The following is a 19,847-nucleotide window of genomic DNA, read 5'->3' as shown; positions in this document are numbered from 1 at the left end:
CTAGTCACAAGTTTATTATAATGCGTCATTATTCTCACCAAAAACAAATCAAAACTGTTGATCAATGAATTTCTGTCAACACTTTTATGCAGAGCCTTAAAATTAGGGTGTTTCTACATACTATATGGCAACATTAACATATTTATTTATGTATAAATATATAATGCCTTTTTCAAATGTATTTCAAAGCATAGAACTAATTTACATTACGGCTATTTATGTAAACACAACTAAAATCTAAACAAAAGTCAGCATTAATATTAACTCTTAACATTTAATAATATAATAAGATTAATCTCTGCAACAGTCTGTGCAAATTATCCTAAAAGTGATTTTCTCAATCCTACTTTACCGACAAAACATCGTATGAATATTAATTAGGATGCGCTGACGTTGCCCGTTGCTTAATTAATATTCATAAGTTCAGTCTTTCGGTGCTCTCAGAGCCTAACGTCTCCCTTTCAGCCAATCAGATTATATCACAGGACGACTGTTAGGATACGTCATTAACATTAAAGAGCTTAGATTATATGTTATTTATTAAAATGTAGCATAGATATTTACATTTCATATATATCTATGAATATTCAGTAGTATAGTAGGATTTCTCGAGTCACTTCCGGGAAATCTCGCCCAAACTCGCATGACGTAGTAACAGTATTGTGTCATGTGAGCAGCATTCCAGCCAATAGCACGCGGTGTTTAATATGGTGTCGAGACTCTTAAGTCAGCCCGTTACACTCCTTATCATAAGAAGAAGCAGGTGAGTTTCGATCTTAGAAATAGATTCGTGCTGCATATTTAATACCTCCGCAAAGCTCATAGTGTTTGTAGATCATTTGTTTGATTTTTTAATTCGTGTGAGGGAGAAATCTGCTCAGTTACTAACTTGCAAGAATAGCAGCCTTGAACGCACTTGCTCCATGACAAACATGACTGTTTCTTTGGTCGTGTTCTCATATTACTCATCTATTGACCGAAAACAGATTCAGTATGTTTCTTTTTTGCTCATAATAACACTAACCGTAGATGATTTCAACACCTGCATGCTAATATAGTGTCTGGTGTGTCTGCTGTGTTCAGATTTAGACGGCTGTTCAGTCATGTTGTTGTCTTCTCAGTGGTTGACTATTGCTCTCCTGAAAACATAACTTTATGATTAATATACAATTTCAGATTTTTTTATTATTGAATAGTCATCCATAAGGCTCTAATGTATAAATATTAATTGATAGTGATAGCTTGTAATATTTCAATAACTAATTATTGATCTATCAATCAATTAATTGCGTTTTTTGTTCATGTTATTAGTCAATCACTGACTTGTAGTCGGTACTAAAATCTTATTGATGTTTTCCTCATCTTCACCACAAGAAATGGCAGCTATGCAGCCTATGAATATGTATATGGTTCCTAATCCAGGAATAGCAGGCTGTCCACCGGGACTGGAGTACCTCACACAGGTCAGAGCACCATCAATATCACATACAAAATAATAAATAAATAAATATGTATATTGTCAAAATTAAAGTGTGTGTATTAAAGAATCTATAAAATGAAAAAGAAGTCTAAATTGCCATTTAGTGTAACAACTGTCTGTGCACCAAAAATATTGCCAGGCATATTTAGAAAATATATTACACATTATACATGTACAGTGATCAGCATAATTGAGTTCACTCCAAAATAAGAGCAACAAATAATAACTTGACTTCTAGTTGATCAAAAAGACCGCATGGACCCAAGATTTTCATAGATATCCACCAAGTTTGGCGAAGGAAAAACCATGGCTTGGGGTTACATTCAGTATGGGGGTGTGCGAGAGATCTGCAGAGTGGATGGCAACATCAACATTTTGAATGGATATGTTTATCCATTTCTCAGTGAATTTAGGGAATGTATGTTGGTCCATTTAAACAAAACAGATTTATTAAACAGATATATTTATTAAAATAATATTTTAGTCACCAAACATGTTTAGAAATTGAAAGATTACTAATTAAATTCAAGCAAAATATTGGAAAAAAAGTACAACCTACAAAATTTCAGCAAAATTTTATTTAAAAAAAAAATTACTTTTAAATTTGTATAAAATATCTTTCTATTACATATAAATTTGTATTAGCATATAAATCATACTAGTTTATGGACCATTATCGTAAGTTAATTTGTTAGATAAACTCCAGATTTGGCTTCAGGACTGACTAATCTAATGTATATGCACAAATATAATATTGTATAGCTTCCTATTAAAAATATGAATTTGAAGATTTGTAAGGGGTGTACTTATATATGCTGAGCATATATATATATATATATATATATATATATATATATATATATATATATATATATATTATATATATATATATATATATATATATATATATATATATATATATATATTCCATTTATGTAGTAGTTATAATGCATTTATAACATGTTAACAATTGTTTAGTTATAAACAAAATTGCAATGTCATTTTTCTTTTATAAGTCTTGAATGCTTTGGAGAACAGATTTAAGCTTCTTTTTAAAAACACACTTGGCTCATTGCTAATCTAAACAGATATAGGGATACAAGTTTATGTTTGTTGATAAGAAAAGGACACAAAATACAATTTTCAAATTCAATGTGAAATGTATATATTTTGCTCCCTAAAAAGCATAAATCTAAGCAAATTATGTTTAAAGTTTTAGGTTGATATGAGCTAAAAATGAGTTTAAAATCTTAAAACTTTGTCCCATAGATTTACCTATTGTCATTAAGTAGTTTTTAATCAATTAAATCTAATAAAATGTAGTATGACATCATATATATATATATATATATATATATATATATATATATATATATATATATATATATATATGTATATATATATATAATTTATTTTATTTTTTTATTAAGTACTATAAGCATGTTGTTTAATTTTTACAGAAATTTTTTACATATCTAGCATGCTGAATGATAATAGAGCATTATTTCATGCATATGTAATTTTTTTAAAAAGTAATTTGAAACCTTAATAAAAAATGAACTAATATATTGTATATTTGTATCGTTGTATATAAAAATCCCTTTTGTAAATTATAATAAATGTCTTTGACTCCTCTTCACGTATATGTAAATATAAGTAAAACACCCATTTTCCTACTTTTTCAGGTAGATCAACTTCTTATCAAACAGAAAGTTGAGCTTATTGAAGGTACGTCTGACAGTTGATTACCAATAATACCATAATGCCTATCATAGATTGCCCTAGATATGGTTTCATTCATTTAATAACTGATACTGCTTAATAATGAATGAATCTGTTGTGGTTGTGTGCAGCTCTGGCAGGCTTCGAGAGCAACAATAAATATGAGATCCGTAACTCACTGGGTCAGAATGTGTTTTATGCGGTGGAGGAGAACGACTGTCTGACGCGTCAGTGCTGCGGCCCGCTGAGATCCTTCACCATCCGCGTCCTCGATAACTTCGGACAGGAGATCATCACAGTCAACCGTCCTCTCAAATGCATGTCCTGCTTCTTCCCGTGTTGTCTGCAAGAGGTAATTGAGAAAATTAATTTAAAAAAAAGCAATTACGTTTATTTACAGATGCCACTTGCTTAGAATCAACCAGGGCAGGCCCAAGTCTTCAGTGAGCAATAAGCAGAATTTTATTTGCGGGCCCTTTTTTGAAATTGTCGTCAATCCATGATTATCCACATACTATAAATCTAAAACACCCAGCCTGATCTCATGAGAAAACGTAAGTATTTTACGTTTTGTCAGTTTAGTGGCTAATTCATTTAGTGGCTGAGTTCATTCGTACGAAATTGTACGATTTTAAAAAGGAGGCGTGGCACCTAACCCCACCCCTAAACCCAACCGTCATTGGGGGATGAGCAAATCGTACTAAATCATACGAATTAGATCGTACGAATTCATACGAATTAGTCACTAAATCAAAAAGTTACGAATTGCCGTGAGATTGTGTTGAAACACCCATTCATTTATTTGCTGTAGCTGTGTTTATTACACCATACCAAATATTTTTTGACTACCTAGATGTACATTATATCGTTTTTTATACCTGCCACGAAACTAAACAGTTAGACATAAAAACATTAATCTGAGATGAAACTAAAACTGACAGAAAAAAAGGCTGGATGCAGCCTACACTAACCTACTTATTATTATTATTATTATTATTATTATTATTATTATTATTATTATTATTATTATTATTATTATTATTAATAATATTATTATTATTATTATTCTTTTAGAAGGTGGCACTAAATAGTCAAGAACATGCAGTGGCATAAAAGATAAACATTTAAATGTGGATGTGAATATCAACTCAATACTTTTCTTATTTAGTTTTAGTTTTCTTTTAGTACAATTATCAAAAATTAAGAAGCGTTTTCTTGACAATTAAAAAATATGGTTTTGTTTTCAGAAATAATTTGTAATAATTAAGTATTTTTTTCTGTAAAATAAGCAAAGTGATATGCCAATAGTGCAAGTAAAATAATCTTATTTCAAACTGAAAACAGATTAATTTCAATTACTTTGTTGACATATATTTATTATTTTTAATGACTAATTATTTTGGAAAACAAACTAAAAAATGATTTAAAAATTAATAATGTATTTTGTATAATCAGCTTTATACATTAACAAAATATCTAAAAGAAGGAAATTGAAAGTTATTTCATCTACTCTTGGGGGCCCCCTGGTGGCCACGGCGGCCTTAAGCAGCCACTTAGTTAGCTTTTTTTTATTTTTATTTTTTTATTGATTAAACAGGGGAGTACACGATTATACATAAAACAGTGTACAAGGGAATTAACAACAGAAATTAATCATGGACATGAAGTATTTTTTTCAGCAGTTGGGATGTCTTAATAGCTTTGGTATTACTCTGTATAGAAGTGAGTGAATCATAAAAATTTTTTAGATCAATGAAGAATAGTTTACAATTTGGTACAGTCAGCATACATTTTGTTTTGTGGATGTGATACTTTCCAAATAAAATAAGAATTTTTGTTATTTTGTCCATTTCCAATATTCCAGAGTTGCAATCCATAAATAAAACCATTACATCAGTTATATTGATAAATTTATAAAACACTTCAAAAAGAAGTAAGGAAACTTGGGACCAAAACCGTTCTGTGTAACTGCAACTGAAAAATAAATGAAGGATTGTTTCCGGTTCCATTTTACAAAAACAACACAAGGGTAAAAAACTTTCTTTAAACTTACTTATAAAATCATTGCATGGATAATATCTATGTAATATTTTAAAATTAGTTTCTTTTACTTTATTAGGAATTATGTATTTTGTAATATCTGTCCAGATTTTTGGGGAAAAGAAGAATGAAGCGAATGCTTGTTTCCATTTAACCATTGCTATTGGAGGAACACTTTTTATCTGCAGCTTATGCCTTGGATCGGTTCTAAACTCAACATATCCACTGTTTTTTTTTTTTAACTTAAATAATTTTTGACCTATTTACTCAGCCCCAAGTGATTTCAAACCTTTATATGTTTCTTTATTCTGATAAACACCAAAGAAGATATTTATTTTATTATTGAAAACCTGTTAACATTAAATCGCTAAGCAGGGAAAACAAATGCTACTGAAGTTAATGGTTTCTTTTTCAACAGAAGAAAAACAATCTAACAAAAGTCTGAGGAGTAAACAGACACCTTGTTTTCCAGTTTTTTTGAAAACACTTCACTGACTGTTTAGCATTGAATAGAAGTCACTTCCATAATTTACACAAAGCATTATGTGGGCATATGAAAAGGTGGATAAATGATATTTTGAGTCTGGCTATTTATTGCTTGTTTTCAACTCTCTCCTCCATCTGTCAGATAGAGATCCAGTCTCCTCCGGGGAACACAGTAGGGTATGTTATACAACAATGGCACCCTTTCCTGCCCAAGTTCACCATAGAGAATGAGCACAGACAGCCGGTCCTCAAGCTCCAGGGGCCGTTCTGTGGATGGAGCTGCTTGCCTGACGTCGACTTTGAGGTATATCGACTCTTACACCTCATGATCGGATGGTTACAGACACTAGAAATTACTTGCTCTCAATGGAAACGAAGGATTTTTGTTTAGTTTGTCATCTCTCAGCCATTACAGGGTGTCCCGCTGGGTCTTAAAAAGTCTTAAATCTCAAAACCTTAATTTTAGGCCTTAAAAAGTCTATAAAAAATAGTTTTAAACGGGTCTTACTTTTGCTTTGTCCAAGTAAAGCTACTCAATTTGGGCTAATAATAAATAATAAAAATAATAAAACCTTATATTTTTTATTTATATAAGATTTTAATAGCAGAAAGATACAATTCTCAACAGCTGTTAGACATTTTTACAGCAAATTCCTCAAATTAAATTCCATAATAATAAACTTAAAGCAATTACACAATTCCTCGTGATAATACCGGGCCATTCGAAAAAATCTTAACCTTGCAAAAGTCTAAAATTTCAGTCTTTATGGTCTTAAAAGGGTCTTAAAAAGTCTTAAATTTGACCTGATGAAACCTGCAGAAACCCTGCATTAATATCCCTGAAAGCTTTTCAATCTGATAAGCTGAAACTGCCGTTTAGCCAAAAATAAGGCAATTTATTTGCATAAAGAACATGAAGCCTGATGTAGTTGCATAAAGATGTTTGCGCTTTGATATTTTTTTTAATTAAACATGTTAATTTTTAGCATTATGTAAAAATCGCAGTGTTTATACCAGGGTTCTCCATGCTTCTTAATAGTACTTGAATTTCATACATAGATTAAAGGCCTGGAAAATACTTAAAAGCAAATAGAGGGCCTTTGAAAGTGCCTGAATTATATTTTAAATTATATTTGTTTATGGTTTTATTTTGAAAATTGTACTTGATTGTTAAAAACAGATTGTAAAAAGTGAGAAATTCTTAAATAAAAATCTTAAATTTAATTATTGAACAATAACACTGATAAAATGCACATTTTATCAATATTTCTGAAAGCACATTTGAACATCACCAGTTTTGAATTAATTTTTTATTAAAGTTCTCAGAACATGACTTTTAAAAACAGTCCACATTTTTCAAAGTTACTCTTTTTAATGTAAATATTAAGTGTAAGTGAAATGTTAAGTACAGTAAGAACCATCATGGTGCCCCATATATTGAGGTATAAATTAAAAAGATGCTTAATTAAAAATTAAAGTGTGGGAACCATGTTATACTGTTATCATACTATTTCTATAATATTATATTAATATAATATACTTTATTACTTTAATATAACATAATATAATACTTTATTGTTTATTTAAAAAAATTCTACTATTTCTCACCATTAATCATACTAGTTGTTGTGTCTTATGCTGATTTAAATTTTTACAGATTTTTTTCTTTTTACTTTGACATAAAATATTACATACATAAATCAAACCAATTCCAAACAGCCACATTTTTAAGTATCATTAATTTTGTTAGATGTGCTTAATTTATTATTATTATTTTGGTTTAATTTGATTTACTTGATATGGACATCACAATTACACTGGACAAATCATTTTTAAACCACAAGGGAGATTTGGACAGGAATAAATAAATAATTCAAATTCAAAGACATCAAAATATTAATAATGCGCAAATAAATAAATACATAGCATTACATTTATACATATCTTATTACTGAGTATACAAATTCAATAGCTAATATTAAGAATGATGTACTTTGGTCTATATATGTGTGTGTATTCATCTCTTTTGAAACGGTAGGATTTATTTTACAATCTGCTCTGTCTATAAATGTCCACTAGGGGGAACTGTTAGGTAGCGGATACAATATTTCAAGTAAATATGGCCGTATATGGATTTATACATTATTGTGCCACAAAATAAACTATTTTAAACTACTATTTCTATCTTGTTTTCCACCTGTCATGTCCTACTAAAGATTCTGACCATGGATGAAGTCAGTATTGGGAAGATCAGCAAACAGTGGACAGGACTCCTGCGAGAGGCGTTCACAGATTCAGACAACTTTGGCATCCAGTTTCCAATGGATTTGGATGTGAGGATGAAGGCAGTGATGATCGGAGCCTGCTTTCTTATTGTGAGTAGGAACTTATAGAGAATATAAAATTGACTGATTGTTTTACAACATTATAAAATGATATTACTTTATTGACATAAAGAAATGATAACGATAAAAAATGTAGGCCTTAAAAAGTTACTTAATTTCACTGAAATATTGTATTGTAGGTGTTCATTTTAATTTTAAGTCTGTTTTTTGTAGCCATGTCAATGAAGGCATCTTAACTTTTTGACTTGTGACATGGATTTTTTTGTGTATTGACACATCGAATTACCCTTGAAACACTTTCTGTTTGATTCACCATTAACAAATAATCCCAAAAGGACTGCTAAACACTCATATGCTTAATTTGTTGCAGGATTTCATGTTCTTTGAGACGAATAACTAACTGCTATGCAGAGAGCATAACCATCCCGGTGTGGGAAAACGTGTGAAAAGTGAAGCCGTCGCCCTTCATCCATCTGTGAATCCACTGGAATGCATGTGAACGTGAAGCGAGCGGTGTTGAAGGCTAACGGTGCTTTTAGAGACTGTGACGTACAGTATAGCTACAGGTGTGTGCTGTTGCTGGTCGTGTTTTATTCAACTCGATTTCTTTATTTTTAACAGATTCATTTAAATAACTCAAGCTACGAATGACACGGAAAGGAATAGCTCACTCCAAAACAGCAAAAAGAAACAAAGAAGTCATGTCCTTTATCTCCATGGTCTTCCAACACAAAACAAGCATTCAAAATATAAAATAAAACATAAGAAAGACAGCTGTTTAAAAATGATTTCACATTAAAAAAGGTGTCATATGACATTTGTGTAAAGAACAGACTCTCATTTTAAAAGTGAACTATTCCTTTAAGAGCTGCCAGTACGACTATGCATTAAAACATTTGCATCGAATGACCAATATACAACTTGATATTACAAAACAGAGTTATATTTTATTGTGCTAGTTTTATTAATTCGCAGAAACAATATATATATATTTTGCATGCAGATGTTGCAAATGGCTAACCAGTTTGTCAGAGTGGACCAAAATGTGTTGTATTTTTGTTATGTATTGTGATTTTCAGTTGGCTTTTGTATTATTGTTTTAATTGGTTATTAGTGCTGACGATGAGTTTTTAAGAAAGACAGTTTTTTTATTGTGATTATTTTTTAGCTTATTTTTTGTAGTATTCAATGTCTCCAGAAGAGGGCAGTGATGATCTTTAGGTGTAAAATGCTTAATTTTGTTTTGTTTTCCAGTACAAATATCTAAACAATCTCTACTTTAAATATTTCAGAAAGCAATATATATATATATATATATATATATATATATATATATATATATATATATATATATATATATATATATATATATATATATATATATATATATATATATATATATATATATATATATATATATGAATAAATAAAACAAAAGAGCAAAAACAAACTTTAACCCCTTTAACTTTAACTATATATATATATATATATATATATATATATATATATATATATATATATATATATATATATATATATACACACATTTGTTTAGATTTTTGGTTTTTGCTATATATACAGTTGAAGTCAGAATTATTAGCCCCCCCCCCCCCCCCTGTATATTTGTTTCCCTAATTTCTGTTTAACGGAGAGAAGATTTCTTCAACATTTCTAAACATAATAGTTTGAATAACTCATTTCTAATAACTGAATTGTTTTATCTTTGCCATGATGACAATAAATAATATTTGACTAGATATTTTTCAAGACACTTCTACACTTCTATACAGCTTAAATTTAAAGGCTTAACTAGGTTAATTAGGTTAACTAGGCAGGTTAGGGTAATTAGGCAAGTTATTTTTTAATGATGGTTTGTTCTGTAGATTATTGAAAATATATATATAAGTTAAAAGGGGCTAATAATTTTGACCTTAAAACTTTTATTTTAACCGAAATAAAACAAATAAGACTTTCTCCAGAAGAAAAAGTATTATCAGACATACTGTGAAAATTTCCCTGCTCTGTTAAACATAATTTGGAAAATATTTAAAAAAGAAAAAAAAAGTCATAGGGGGGCTAATAATTCTGACTTCAACTGTGTGTATATATATATATATATATATATATATATATATATATATATATATAGCAAAAACATAAAAAATCTAAACAATTATATTTATGTTATTTATTTATATATATATATTATTTGTATTATATATATATATATATATATATATATATATATATATATATATCTTTACATTATATATATAATATTAGTATTATTTATTTAATTATTTAACTTAATAACAAGGAAAATAACTAGAAACAATATAAAATAGTCTTGTTTTACCTTTGAATTAACCTGTTGACTAATATTTTTCTTAAAAAAAAATATCAAATTTTTACATAATTTTTGTAATTTACAGTAATTTTTCCTGTCTTAGAGATTGTTTAGATATTTGTTTTGGAAAAGAAAGCTAAATAATAAGAAATTAGTTCTTTTGCGATGTACTGAAACAATCTTAACGTCGTTAGGGTATTATTATTAAGTCTTAATGTTTGTTATGACTCAGGTTTGCAATTTAAACACCTCTATGTTACATGAATGCCTGTTATAGTTAGTGCAGAATGTATTTCTAGCAAGGCACTTTTCGTTCATTTTACCTTTGTTACTATTTATCTATTTATTTTGCCACATTAATGTCAGCATTACATTCAAATGGTTATATGGTTTAGTGCTAAGTATAATTTTATAAACCAAATCAGTTTGTCTAATCACTGTGTATGGAATGGACTGTTTTTTTCAGCTACGATTCAACACTGTTTGATTAATTTAGTCTTTTGAGACTGAAAAATAGGATATTTGGTGGAAACGGCATTTAATTCCTCATGCTACAGTCAACAAGTTAGCAATAATGCCTCCTAATTACAGTAACTGTGAGTAATGAAAGGTAATAAAAGAGAACATGGCGTCATACAAAAACTATTTTATAGGTTTTAATAATGAAATACAATTATTCTCATTTAGCAGAGAATGTTCAATCAAGCATGTCATCATCAATGCAGCCAGACTTTGATCTGTCCTCGATTTGTGTAGAAATTAAGATTTTAAAATGGGTTTCAGCATAGAGAAAACATGAGGCATTGAACAGTAGAGTCTTAAAGGGATACAGCTGTGTATTTGCACATCAATATAGCATCATTTTTGTGACACTGTAAAATAATTATTGTTTTTACATTATTGTGAAGAGTGGGATAAGGGTATATGTTAATAAAATACAAATTATGTGTAATTTAATGAATAATATGAATAATAATCAATATAATTACTGTTTTTACATTACTGTGAGGTTTGGGGTGGGGTAGACGTTAATAAAAATACAACTCAATGTGTAATTTAATCAATAATATGAATAATAATCAATATAATTACTGTTTTTACATTACTGTGAGGTTTGTGGGGTAGACGTTAATAAAAATACAACTCAATGTGTAATTTAATGAATAATATGAATAATAATCAATATAATTACTGTTTTTACATTACTGTGAGGTTTGGGGTGGGGTAGACGTTAATAAAAATACAACTCAATGTGTAATTTAATCAATAATATGAATAATAATCAATATAATTACTGTTTTTACATTACTGTGAGGTTTGTGGGGTAGACGTTAATAAAAATACAACTCAATGTGTAATTTAATGAATAATATGAATAATAATCAATATAATTACTGTTTTTACATTACTGCGAGGTTTGGGGTGGGCTAGACATTATTAAAAATACAACTCAATGTGTAATTTAATGAATAATAATCAATATAATTACTGTTTTTACATTGCTGTGAGGTTTGGGGGGGGTAGACGTTATTAAAAATACAACTCAATGTGTAATTAATTAATAATAATCAATATAATTACTGTTTTTACAATACTGTGAGGTTTGGGGGGGGTAGACGTTAATAAAAATACAACTCAATGTGTAATTTAATCAATAATATGAATAATAATCAATATAATTACTGTTTTTACATTACTGTGAGGTTTGTGGTGGGGTAGACGTTAATAAATATACAACTCAATGTGTAATTTAATCAATAATATGAATAATAATCAATATAATTACTGTTTTTACATTACTGTGAGGTTTGTGAGGGTAGACGTTAATAAATATACAACTCAATGTGTAATTTAATCAATAATATGAATAATAATAGATATGATTACTGTTTTTGCATTACTCTGAGGGTTGGGTTTAGGGTTGTCATGGGGGTAGACATTAATAAAATACAATTTAATGGGTAATTTAATAAATAATACAAATAATTCTCAATATAATTACTGTTTGCATTACTGTGAGGGTTGGTGTTAATAAAATACAATTTTTTAACCACGAGTCCACATATATGGACATCATTTTTCTCTAAAAGTACATCATAACATAAGATGATACCTTGGTTTTATTCTAATTAGGTTCCAATAAGCCCAAAGAGAAATAAGGATAATAAAATAAGGAGGTTAAAGAATAATAAAAAATAAACCAAAAACAGTTATCAATTACTCACCCTCGTGCTTTTCTAAGGGGCTGTTCACACAGAATGTGTTTTTCCTTTCCAATAAGCTCCTTTTCTATTTTTCGAAAATGTAAACACGCACTTGACGGACATGTTCGTCACTGCATTCACACCGAAAGCGGCGAGAGCGACAAAGTAGCCGGAAGTCATTCATTTTCAATGGGAGCCGGTGGCAATAAGAGCGTGGCATGTCTTCGCCAGTGTGGGCGTCAACGAGAGTTGAAATCAAGTCAACTTTATGGTAGTGAGCTATGACGTGGATCTGCAACAAGCAATCAGAATGCAAAGGCCCATCACTTGAGAGGATTCCAGAGAACACAGTGCTGTGAGCATTAGTTCCAACCACAGTTGTTCCCAAGGGTTTGATTATGGCGGTCGCCGGATTTCCAATTATTTACGATGTTTTCTTACAGGGACATACATTAAAAAAAGTTACTGGGGAGTAACTGATGTGCATCAATGTTATATACATTTTTTGGTGCTTCAGAATATTTCAGACATTTGGACATACTGGATAAGTGGAGCTAAGGCCACGCCACATGCAACTTGATTTTCCATTGGTAAATGAATTTAATAAAAAGTGAAACACATTTTCACGCTAGAAAGCATGTTTTTATGTAGGAATGTAAGTGATTTGCTGATATTCTGCAATGGCTCTTTTAAATATGAGATCAATGTAGCAAATTTTGACACTCTCACCGCTGGAGCTGTGAAGGCAGACAGTGTAGTCACCAGGGCGGCCAAAGCGAACTTTGACACTCTCACCGCCTTCGGTGTCAACACACAGTTAAGCTTGCGTCTTTAGAAGCGCAAAGCATGTGAGCGCCACATTTTTAAGTCGCAAGAACTTCAACTTTCACAAGCAGTTCAGCTCATCACTGTAAGTTCCACAGCAGTGGACCAATCAGAAGAGCTCAGATGAAAGTTTCTGTTTACAGGCACTCTGTGGCTTTGTCCGGATACTCTCTTGCTTTACACTGTAAAAACTGCAGGGTTCTACACAATCCGTTCATGTTGTCCTAACACAAATCGATTATGTTAACGTAACAAATTTAAGTGGATTGAACCTAAAACAATTGAGTTGTCCTCCAAAAATCTCAAGACTTGTGCTGTTTCAGCCCATTATTCATTCATTCATTTTGTTTTCAGCTTAGTCCCTAATCTGGAGTCGCCACAGCGGAATGAACCGCCAACTTATCCAGCATTTGTTTTACGCAGCGGATGCCCTTCTAGCTGCAATCCATGGCTGGGAAACATTCATACACATGATTCCCACTCATACGCTACGGACAATTTAGCCCACGCAATTCACCTACTGCATGTCTTTGGACTGTGGGGGAAACCGGAGCACCAGGATGAAACCTACGCGAACACAGGGAGAACACGCAAACTCCACACAGAAATGCCAACTGACCCAGCCGAGGCTCGAACCTGCAACCTTCTTGCTGTGAGGTGACAGCGCTACCTACTGCGCTACTGCGTCGCCTCAGCCCATTATACACTGAAAAAAAGATCTCTCCAAAATCATTGCAAACTATTTATACGTGTTGAATTTATGCAAACAAATTACATTTAGTATTTTTTTTGTGTAAATAAGTAGTTTGAGTAAGCAGCAAAAATATTTTACAAGACGTATTCGGTATGAATGAGCCCTGTAAGCCTTTTATTTCTTCAGTTCAACACAAATAAAGGCATTTAACAGCATGTCTGAGCAATGGAAGAATTATTACCTCGCATATTTGCTCAACAGTTGGCCTTCATTGAATGGTAAAGAGCTATTAAAGCATATTACTATTCACTGATCATCACATTGACTTCTATAGTCTTCCTTTTTTTCTACTATGGAAGTCAAGAGCCACCAGTTACTGACATTATTCAAAATATATCCTCATTTTTAACCATAAAAAGAAACTCTTGAACCCACTTGAGGGTGAGTAAATGGTGAATACATTTCCATTGTCGGGTGAATTATACTTTTAAATCTATGTGAATGGCACTTATAGGTCTGAACACAGTTATGCTATACTTTTACTGTATGTTACAATATTTTCTGAATGTAATTTACATGTGATTTATTCATGGCCATTTTGCAGATATTAAGCTTGGAGATTTCTAGTATGATTGACTGTTAAATGGAAATTTGTCTCATGAAAATATAAATAAATTGACAGCTACCTTTAAAATAAATCAGACACTAATCATATGGAGAAATCTATATATAGAATTACCTGATTTTAGCATTTGTTTTTGCAGCTGTAGTCCGTGATTTTTACATGAGGAAACAAAATGTGGTGTATCGTGATGTCTATCGTATTTAGTGAATCATCATTAGTCTTAAAGGCATAGTTCATGTCCTTTATTCAAACCCTCAAATGGTTCCATAGCATTATGACTTTCTTTTTTTCCCTGTTGACCACAAAAGGAGATATTTTGAATAATGTTTCTAACTGCTAGCCCTATACTTAAATAGTAAAAATAAATGTTTCCGATATCCAAAATCAGAACATTTTATGTCCAAGAAAGCAGCTCAAATCACTTCCAAACTACTAGACATGTGAATGATGACTACTAGTGGACACATTTTGACAGAATAAAATTTTGTGGGTGAACTAACCCATCAAGGTTTAGATCACTAGTGATATACACTCATCGGCCACTTTATTAGGTACACTTTACTAGTATCGGGTTGGACTCCCTTTTGCCTTCAGAACTGCCTTAAGCCTTCGTGGCATAGATTCAACAAGGTACTGGAAATATTCTCAGAGATTTTGGTCCATATTGACATGATAGCATCACGCAGTTGCTGCAGATTTGTCAGCTGCACATTCATGATGCGAATCTTCCATTCTATCACATCACGTGCTCTATTGGATTGGAATCTGGTGACTGTGGAGGCTATTTGAGTACAGTGAAGTCATTGTCATGTTTAGGAAACCAGTCTGAGATGACACGTTATCCTGCTGGAAGTAGCCATCAGAAGATAGGAACACTGTGGTCATAAAGGGATGGGCATGGTCAGCAACAATACTCAGGTAGGCTGTGGTGTTGACATGATGCTCAATTGGTACTAATGGATCCAACGTGTGCCAAGAAAGCATACCCTACACCATTTCACCACCACCAACAGCCAGAAAAGTTAATACAAGGCAGGATGGATCCATGCTTTTATGTTGTTGGCATCAAATTCTGACCCTGCCATCCGAATGTGGCAGCAGAAATCGAGAATCATCAGACCAGGCAACGTTTTTACTATCTTCTGTTGTCCAATTTTGTTAAGCCTGTGTGAATTGTAACCTCAGTTTCCTGTTCTTAGCTAACAGGAGTGGCACCCGGTGTGGTCTTCTGCTGCTGTAGCCAATACGCTTTAAGGTTTGACGTGTTGTGCATTCAGAGATGCTCTTCTGCAGACCTCGATTGTATCGAGTGCTTATTTGAGTTACTGTTGCCTTTCTATCAGCTGAAACAAGTCTGGCCATTCTCCTCTGACCTCTGGCATCAACAAGGCATTTGTGCCCACAGAACTGCCGCTCACTGGATATTTATATATATATATATATATATATATATATATATATATATATATATATGTGTGTGTGTATTTAAATTCATTCCTCTAACACAGCTAATTAGTCTTCAGTGCTTATGATATCACAGAATTTGCTATTTTGGCCACACAGACCAACTAAGTAAAATGGAACAGGTAAAGCTGTGGTCTCATTGTTCAGTTAATTTCTGCCAATGACCAAAATGTTTTAAAAAAATTATGAATTCATCACGAATCGTATGTGAGCGCAAAATATTACCAACGTTTCAAAAAAAATTGTGTAAAATGAAAAGATTCCATGAGTAAATCAGAGCGAGTGACATAGCGCTCAGTGCTTGGAGCAAACCAGCATTAAGCTCTAGGAACTTGTCAGATCATTGAAATGTTTCATTGTAAATTTTTCTTTATTTGTTTCATAATTACTTTTTTCATAGTAAAACACATACATTTATTACTTAAAATTCAGTTTACGAAATTGCAGATTAAAGTGAAAATTGTGGGTAAACAAATCTACAGCACAATATCAAGCCAAGACTGCCAGCAGATGATACCACTACAGAAGCCAAGCGGAAGAGCCACTAAGTGAGCAGTGCAATCATATTGAAGTTATGTGGTTACACCGCAGTCTGTTTCAATTACAAAACTTGTTTGCATATGATGTCTCTACAATATCAAGTCAAGACTTCTTCATGTAGGTACCAGCATTCACAACTGTCAAAGTTGGCCATGAAGGCCAGGTAAGTTGTCATGCAGCATTCTAGATCACACAGTCTAGCTATGTAAATTGTGGTGCTGTAATCTAGACTGGGCGTATGTACTGTATGTATTAGCCATGTCTCCATAGCACTGGTAGTTATGATCTGCATCCATGAAACCTGTAACTGTCTATAGAGTTAGGGCAAGGCTGCTCATTCTGGCCAGAGAAGCAGATAATTAGTGGCGTCATGCTCTGGTGGACTGTTACAGTCTGTACTCATGAAACCTGTAATCGTGTATTTTAGGCCTCTTCATTGTGTTTAGAAAAAAAAAGTAAGTAAACACGACAGCACATTTGTCAACTCCAGAGAAGCCTAAATTAATTAGATGATGGCTAAATAGTGATTGATGAGTGGATCAGAACATCTCTAGAAAGAGAAGTACCTACAAAAAAGGAAGGGTAACCAATGAAAGAGGGATGAATTTAGTTTATGAGAGAGTGGGACTCTTGGTGTATATTAGTTTTTCAAATTTGCAAAGGCCTGAAGTCTATCACTCGGGCACAATGGCATTTTAGTCGGAGGGATGACAAGGTTTCATTTTATGACTTGAATTTTAAGGTTGTCCAAGAATGACCACTGTACACGTGGCATTCACTCATTCAATTAATTTCTATAGCTCTTTATTCCAAAATAGTTTGTAATTTAAATTCTGGAGCATTCCAGCAATTCAGGCAGAGATGAGAGTAGTGTACAATGCTGGTGTAATTATATAAGCTAAAACCAATTCTGTCCAATTTCAAGAGTTCACACTTAGCTGATGATTGATTATAAAGCTTGTTTGGCATGCTGTCCCGGGAGAGAGTACTGAGCTCATAAGATCCTCAAGCCTGGGGCTCCCTCCCATATGCAAGGCGAGAGGGGAGTTTGAGCTCAGGTAGATCTCGAGAACTCCCCTGCTGTAGTAGCAAATGAACAGATAGTTATTGCTCTTAAGAGATAACTACTTACTAGGAGCTGGCTTCGTAAGGACTAGAACCAGTGACGTTCTTGCTGTGAAGCAACAGTGCTAACCACTGGGCCACCGTGCCACCCATCTGGGAAAGGAGGAGGAGTAGGGGTGGAAGAGGGGATTCTTCAAAACTAAGATGGCTGTGATATGGAACTTCTGGTATTTATAGAGGCTTAGTAATCGTTTGATTGGTAAATTATGAATTGGATAATGCGGGACCAGCTGCAAGCAATCATAAGCTCGTGATCCTCTCGAAATTAGTTTATAAATAAACTTCACTTAGTATGAAAGTCACTGTTGGTATTCAGTTCAGTTTAGTTAAGATCAGTGTAATGCAAAAGTCACTGCTGAAGGCACTGATCCACTAGCCCAAGAGCAAAGCCACCACTGCGCCGCTCCATTAGTCCCAGCCAAACAAGCCAAAGGCAACAGTGGCAAGTAGACCTGACCCTGAACCTTATGTACCTTCCTTCCATGGAGAAAATGGAGTTTGACACTCAAGAGTCCTGAGGCTGAAGCTGGAGATAATGGCTTAGGCGACCAATGTGGAGCTGGAGGGGACCAAAGTGGAGATGGAAGGAAGGAGAGACAAGTTGTAGCCAGAGGAGTGGACTCTTGAGGTTGAGCAGATAGATGACTGACCAAGAAGGATTCTAGAGGGACGAGAGAACTATGTGAATTATAACGGAAACGTGTTTGGAAAGTTTCTTTGCTAAGGGGAAAAGACCCAGTGAAGGACCTGAGAACTGCCAAAGAATGGATCCACAATGGACACAATCCATCAACTGCTAGAGATCACAAATGACGGCAGCTTTTAGGGGTCGTTCGCATATCGCATTTGTTCTAGAGTTTGCACAACTTCGTTATTTCCAATAGAGGTGCGCGGCTTGGCCGTGCAAGCGGCGTGATGCACTCGTGCCTTCCAGACACACGCAGTTTAATAAATGCCACAAGCGCACCGTGAGTCAAGTGACAAGAACTGACCAATCAGCCTCAGCTTGTATGGAATATACAAATTTCGGTAGACTAATTATCTCAGGAAAACACAGAACAGCCAAACACTGCAGTGCTTTGTAAATATTTTCCAAAAAAAAACTTGTATCAGAGTGACAGCAATGTTTTGTCAGCTTGTCATCCTCTAAGAAAATGATTGATGGTCGCCTAACAACCTACAAACCACCACCCACCCCCCGGTCCATGGTAAAATTGTCAAGCGTTGACTGGTCCGCGGTAATAAAAAGGATGGGGACCACTGATTTATGTACTTTAAAGTCTTTGGCAGATTTTGTATTACATGACTCAACCTAGTTGCTTGTTCTAAATCATCTTTTAATTCTTGAAGCAAATTAAAAATAACATTGCTTTAATGATGGTATTTAATGCAGAGCTTCTTATCTAGTGAGAAACTCACCTTATATTGTATATCAATAAGGATAGTTTGCACTGGTACAAGCTGTTAGTAAACCTGGCCTTTAGTGTGTTTATGTGTTCCAGAGATGGCTGGGAGTAAATAATGACAGAATTTTAAAATGCGAAGCTTTTATGAGTCAGTTTATATAGTTCATTACACTTCCATGTACCCATGTCTACGGCACACTGTGAGTTCATATCCATTACAAGAGCTGCTCTCAAGGAGCGAAAATAGATTTTAGACTTCTTGTTGGAAAAATATTGAAAAAATACTTGGGTTGCTGAATATCAGAGCTGTAACAGTCTTTGTTATTAAAAAGGATGAATTTTAAAGTCGGTCAGATAGACAAACTTGCTTTTCATGGCTTACTTGGAATAACAAGATCGTCCATTGCCAAATCAGTCTGCCAAGTTCGATGCTGACATGAAGATTTCCTCTCGGATGTCCATGTGAACCTTGGGAGAAGCTTTTTTTTTCCTCTAAGGAAAATGAAAAAAGGCATTAAATTTGCTTAGAATGGGTCAGATAGTA

The 19,847-nt window shown here is 32.9% G+C and overlaps 1 protein-coding gene across 1 annotated transcript; it reads left to right on the top strand.

The window, feature by feature from the left end:
* Positions 1 to 690: 690 nt before the first annotated feature.
* On the top strand, positions 691 to 9,342 carry si:ch73-206p6.1 (phospholipid scramblase 1). Its single transcript, XM_056450696.1, has 7 exons — positions 691 to 763; positions 1,375 to 1,463; positions 3,166 to 3,208; positions 3,334 to 3,554; positions 5,871 to 6,032; positions 7,945 to 8,103; positions 8,444 to 9,342. The coding sequence occupies exons 2-7, from the start codon at positions 1,377 to 1,379 to the stop codon at positions 8,471 to 8,473; spliced, it is 702 nt and encodes a 233-aa protein (XP_056306671.1). The 5' UTR covers positions 691 to 763; positions 1,375 to 1,376; the 3' UTR covers positions 8,474 to 9,342.
* The last annotated feature ends 10,505 nt before the right edge of the window (positions 9,343 to 19,847 follow it).

The sequence above is a fragment of the Danio aesculapii genome, chromosome 24 (assembly GCF_903798145.1).
Source record: "Danio aesculapii chromosome 24, fDanAes4.1, whole genome shotgun sequence".
In the NCBI taxonomy this organism is placed as follows: Eukaryota; Metazoa; Chordata; class Actinopteri; order Cypriniformes; family Danionidae; genus Danio; species Danio aesculapii.
This window is presented reverse-complemented; position numbering and strand designations above follow the sequence as displayed.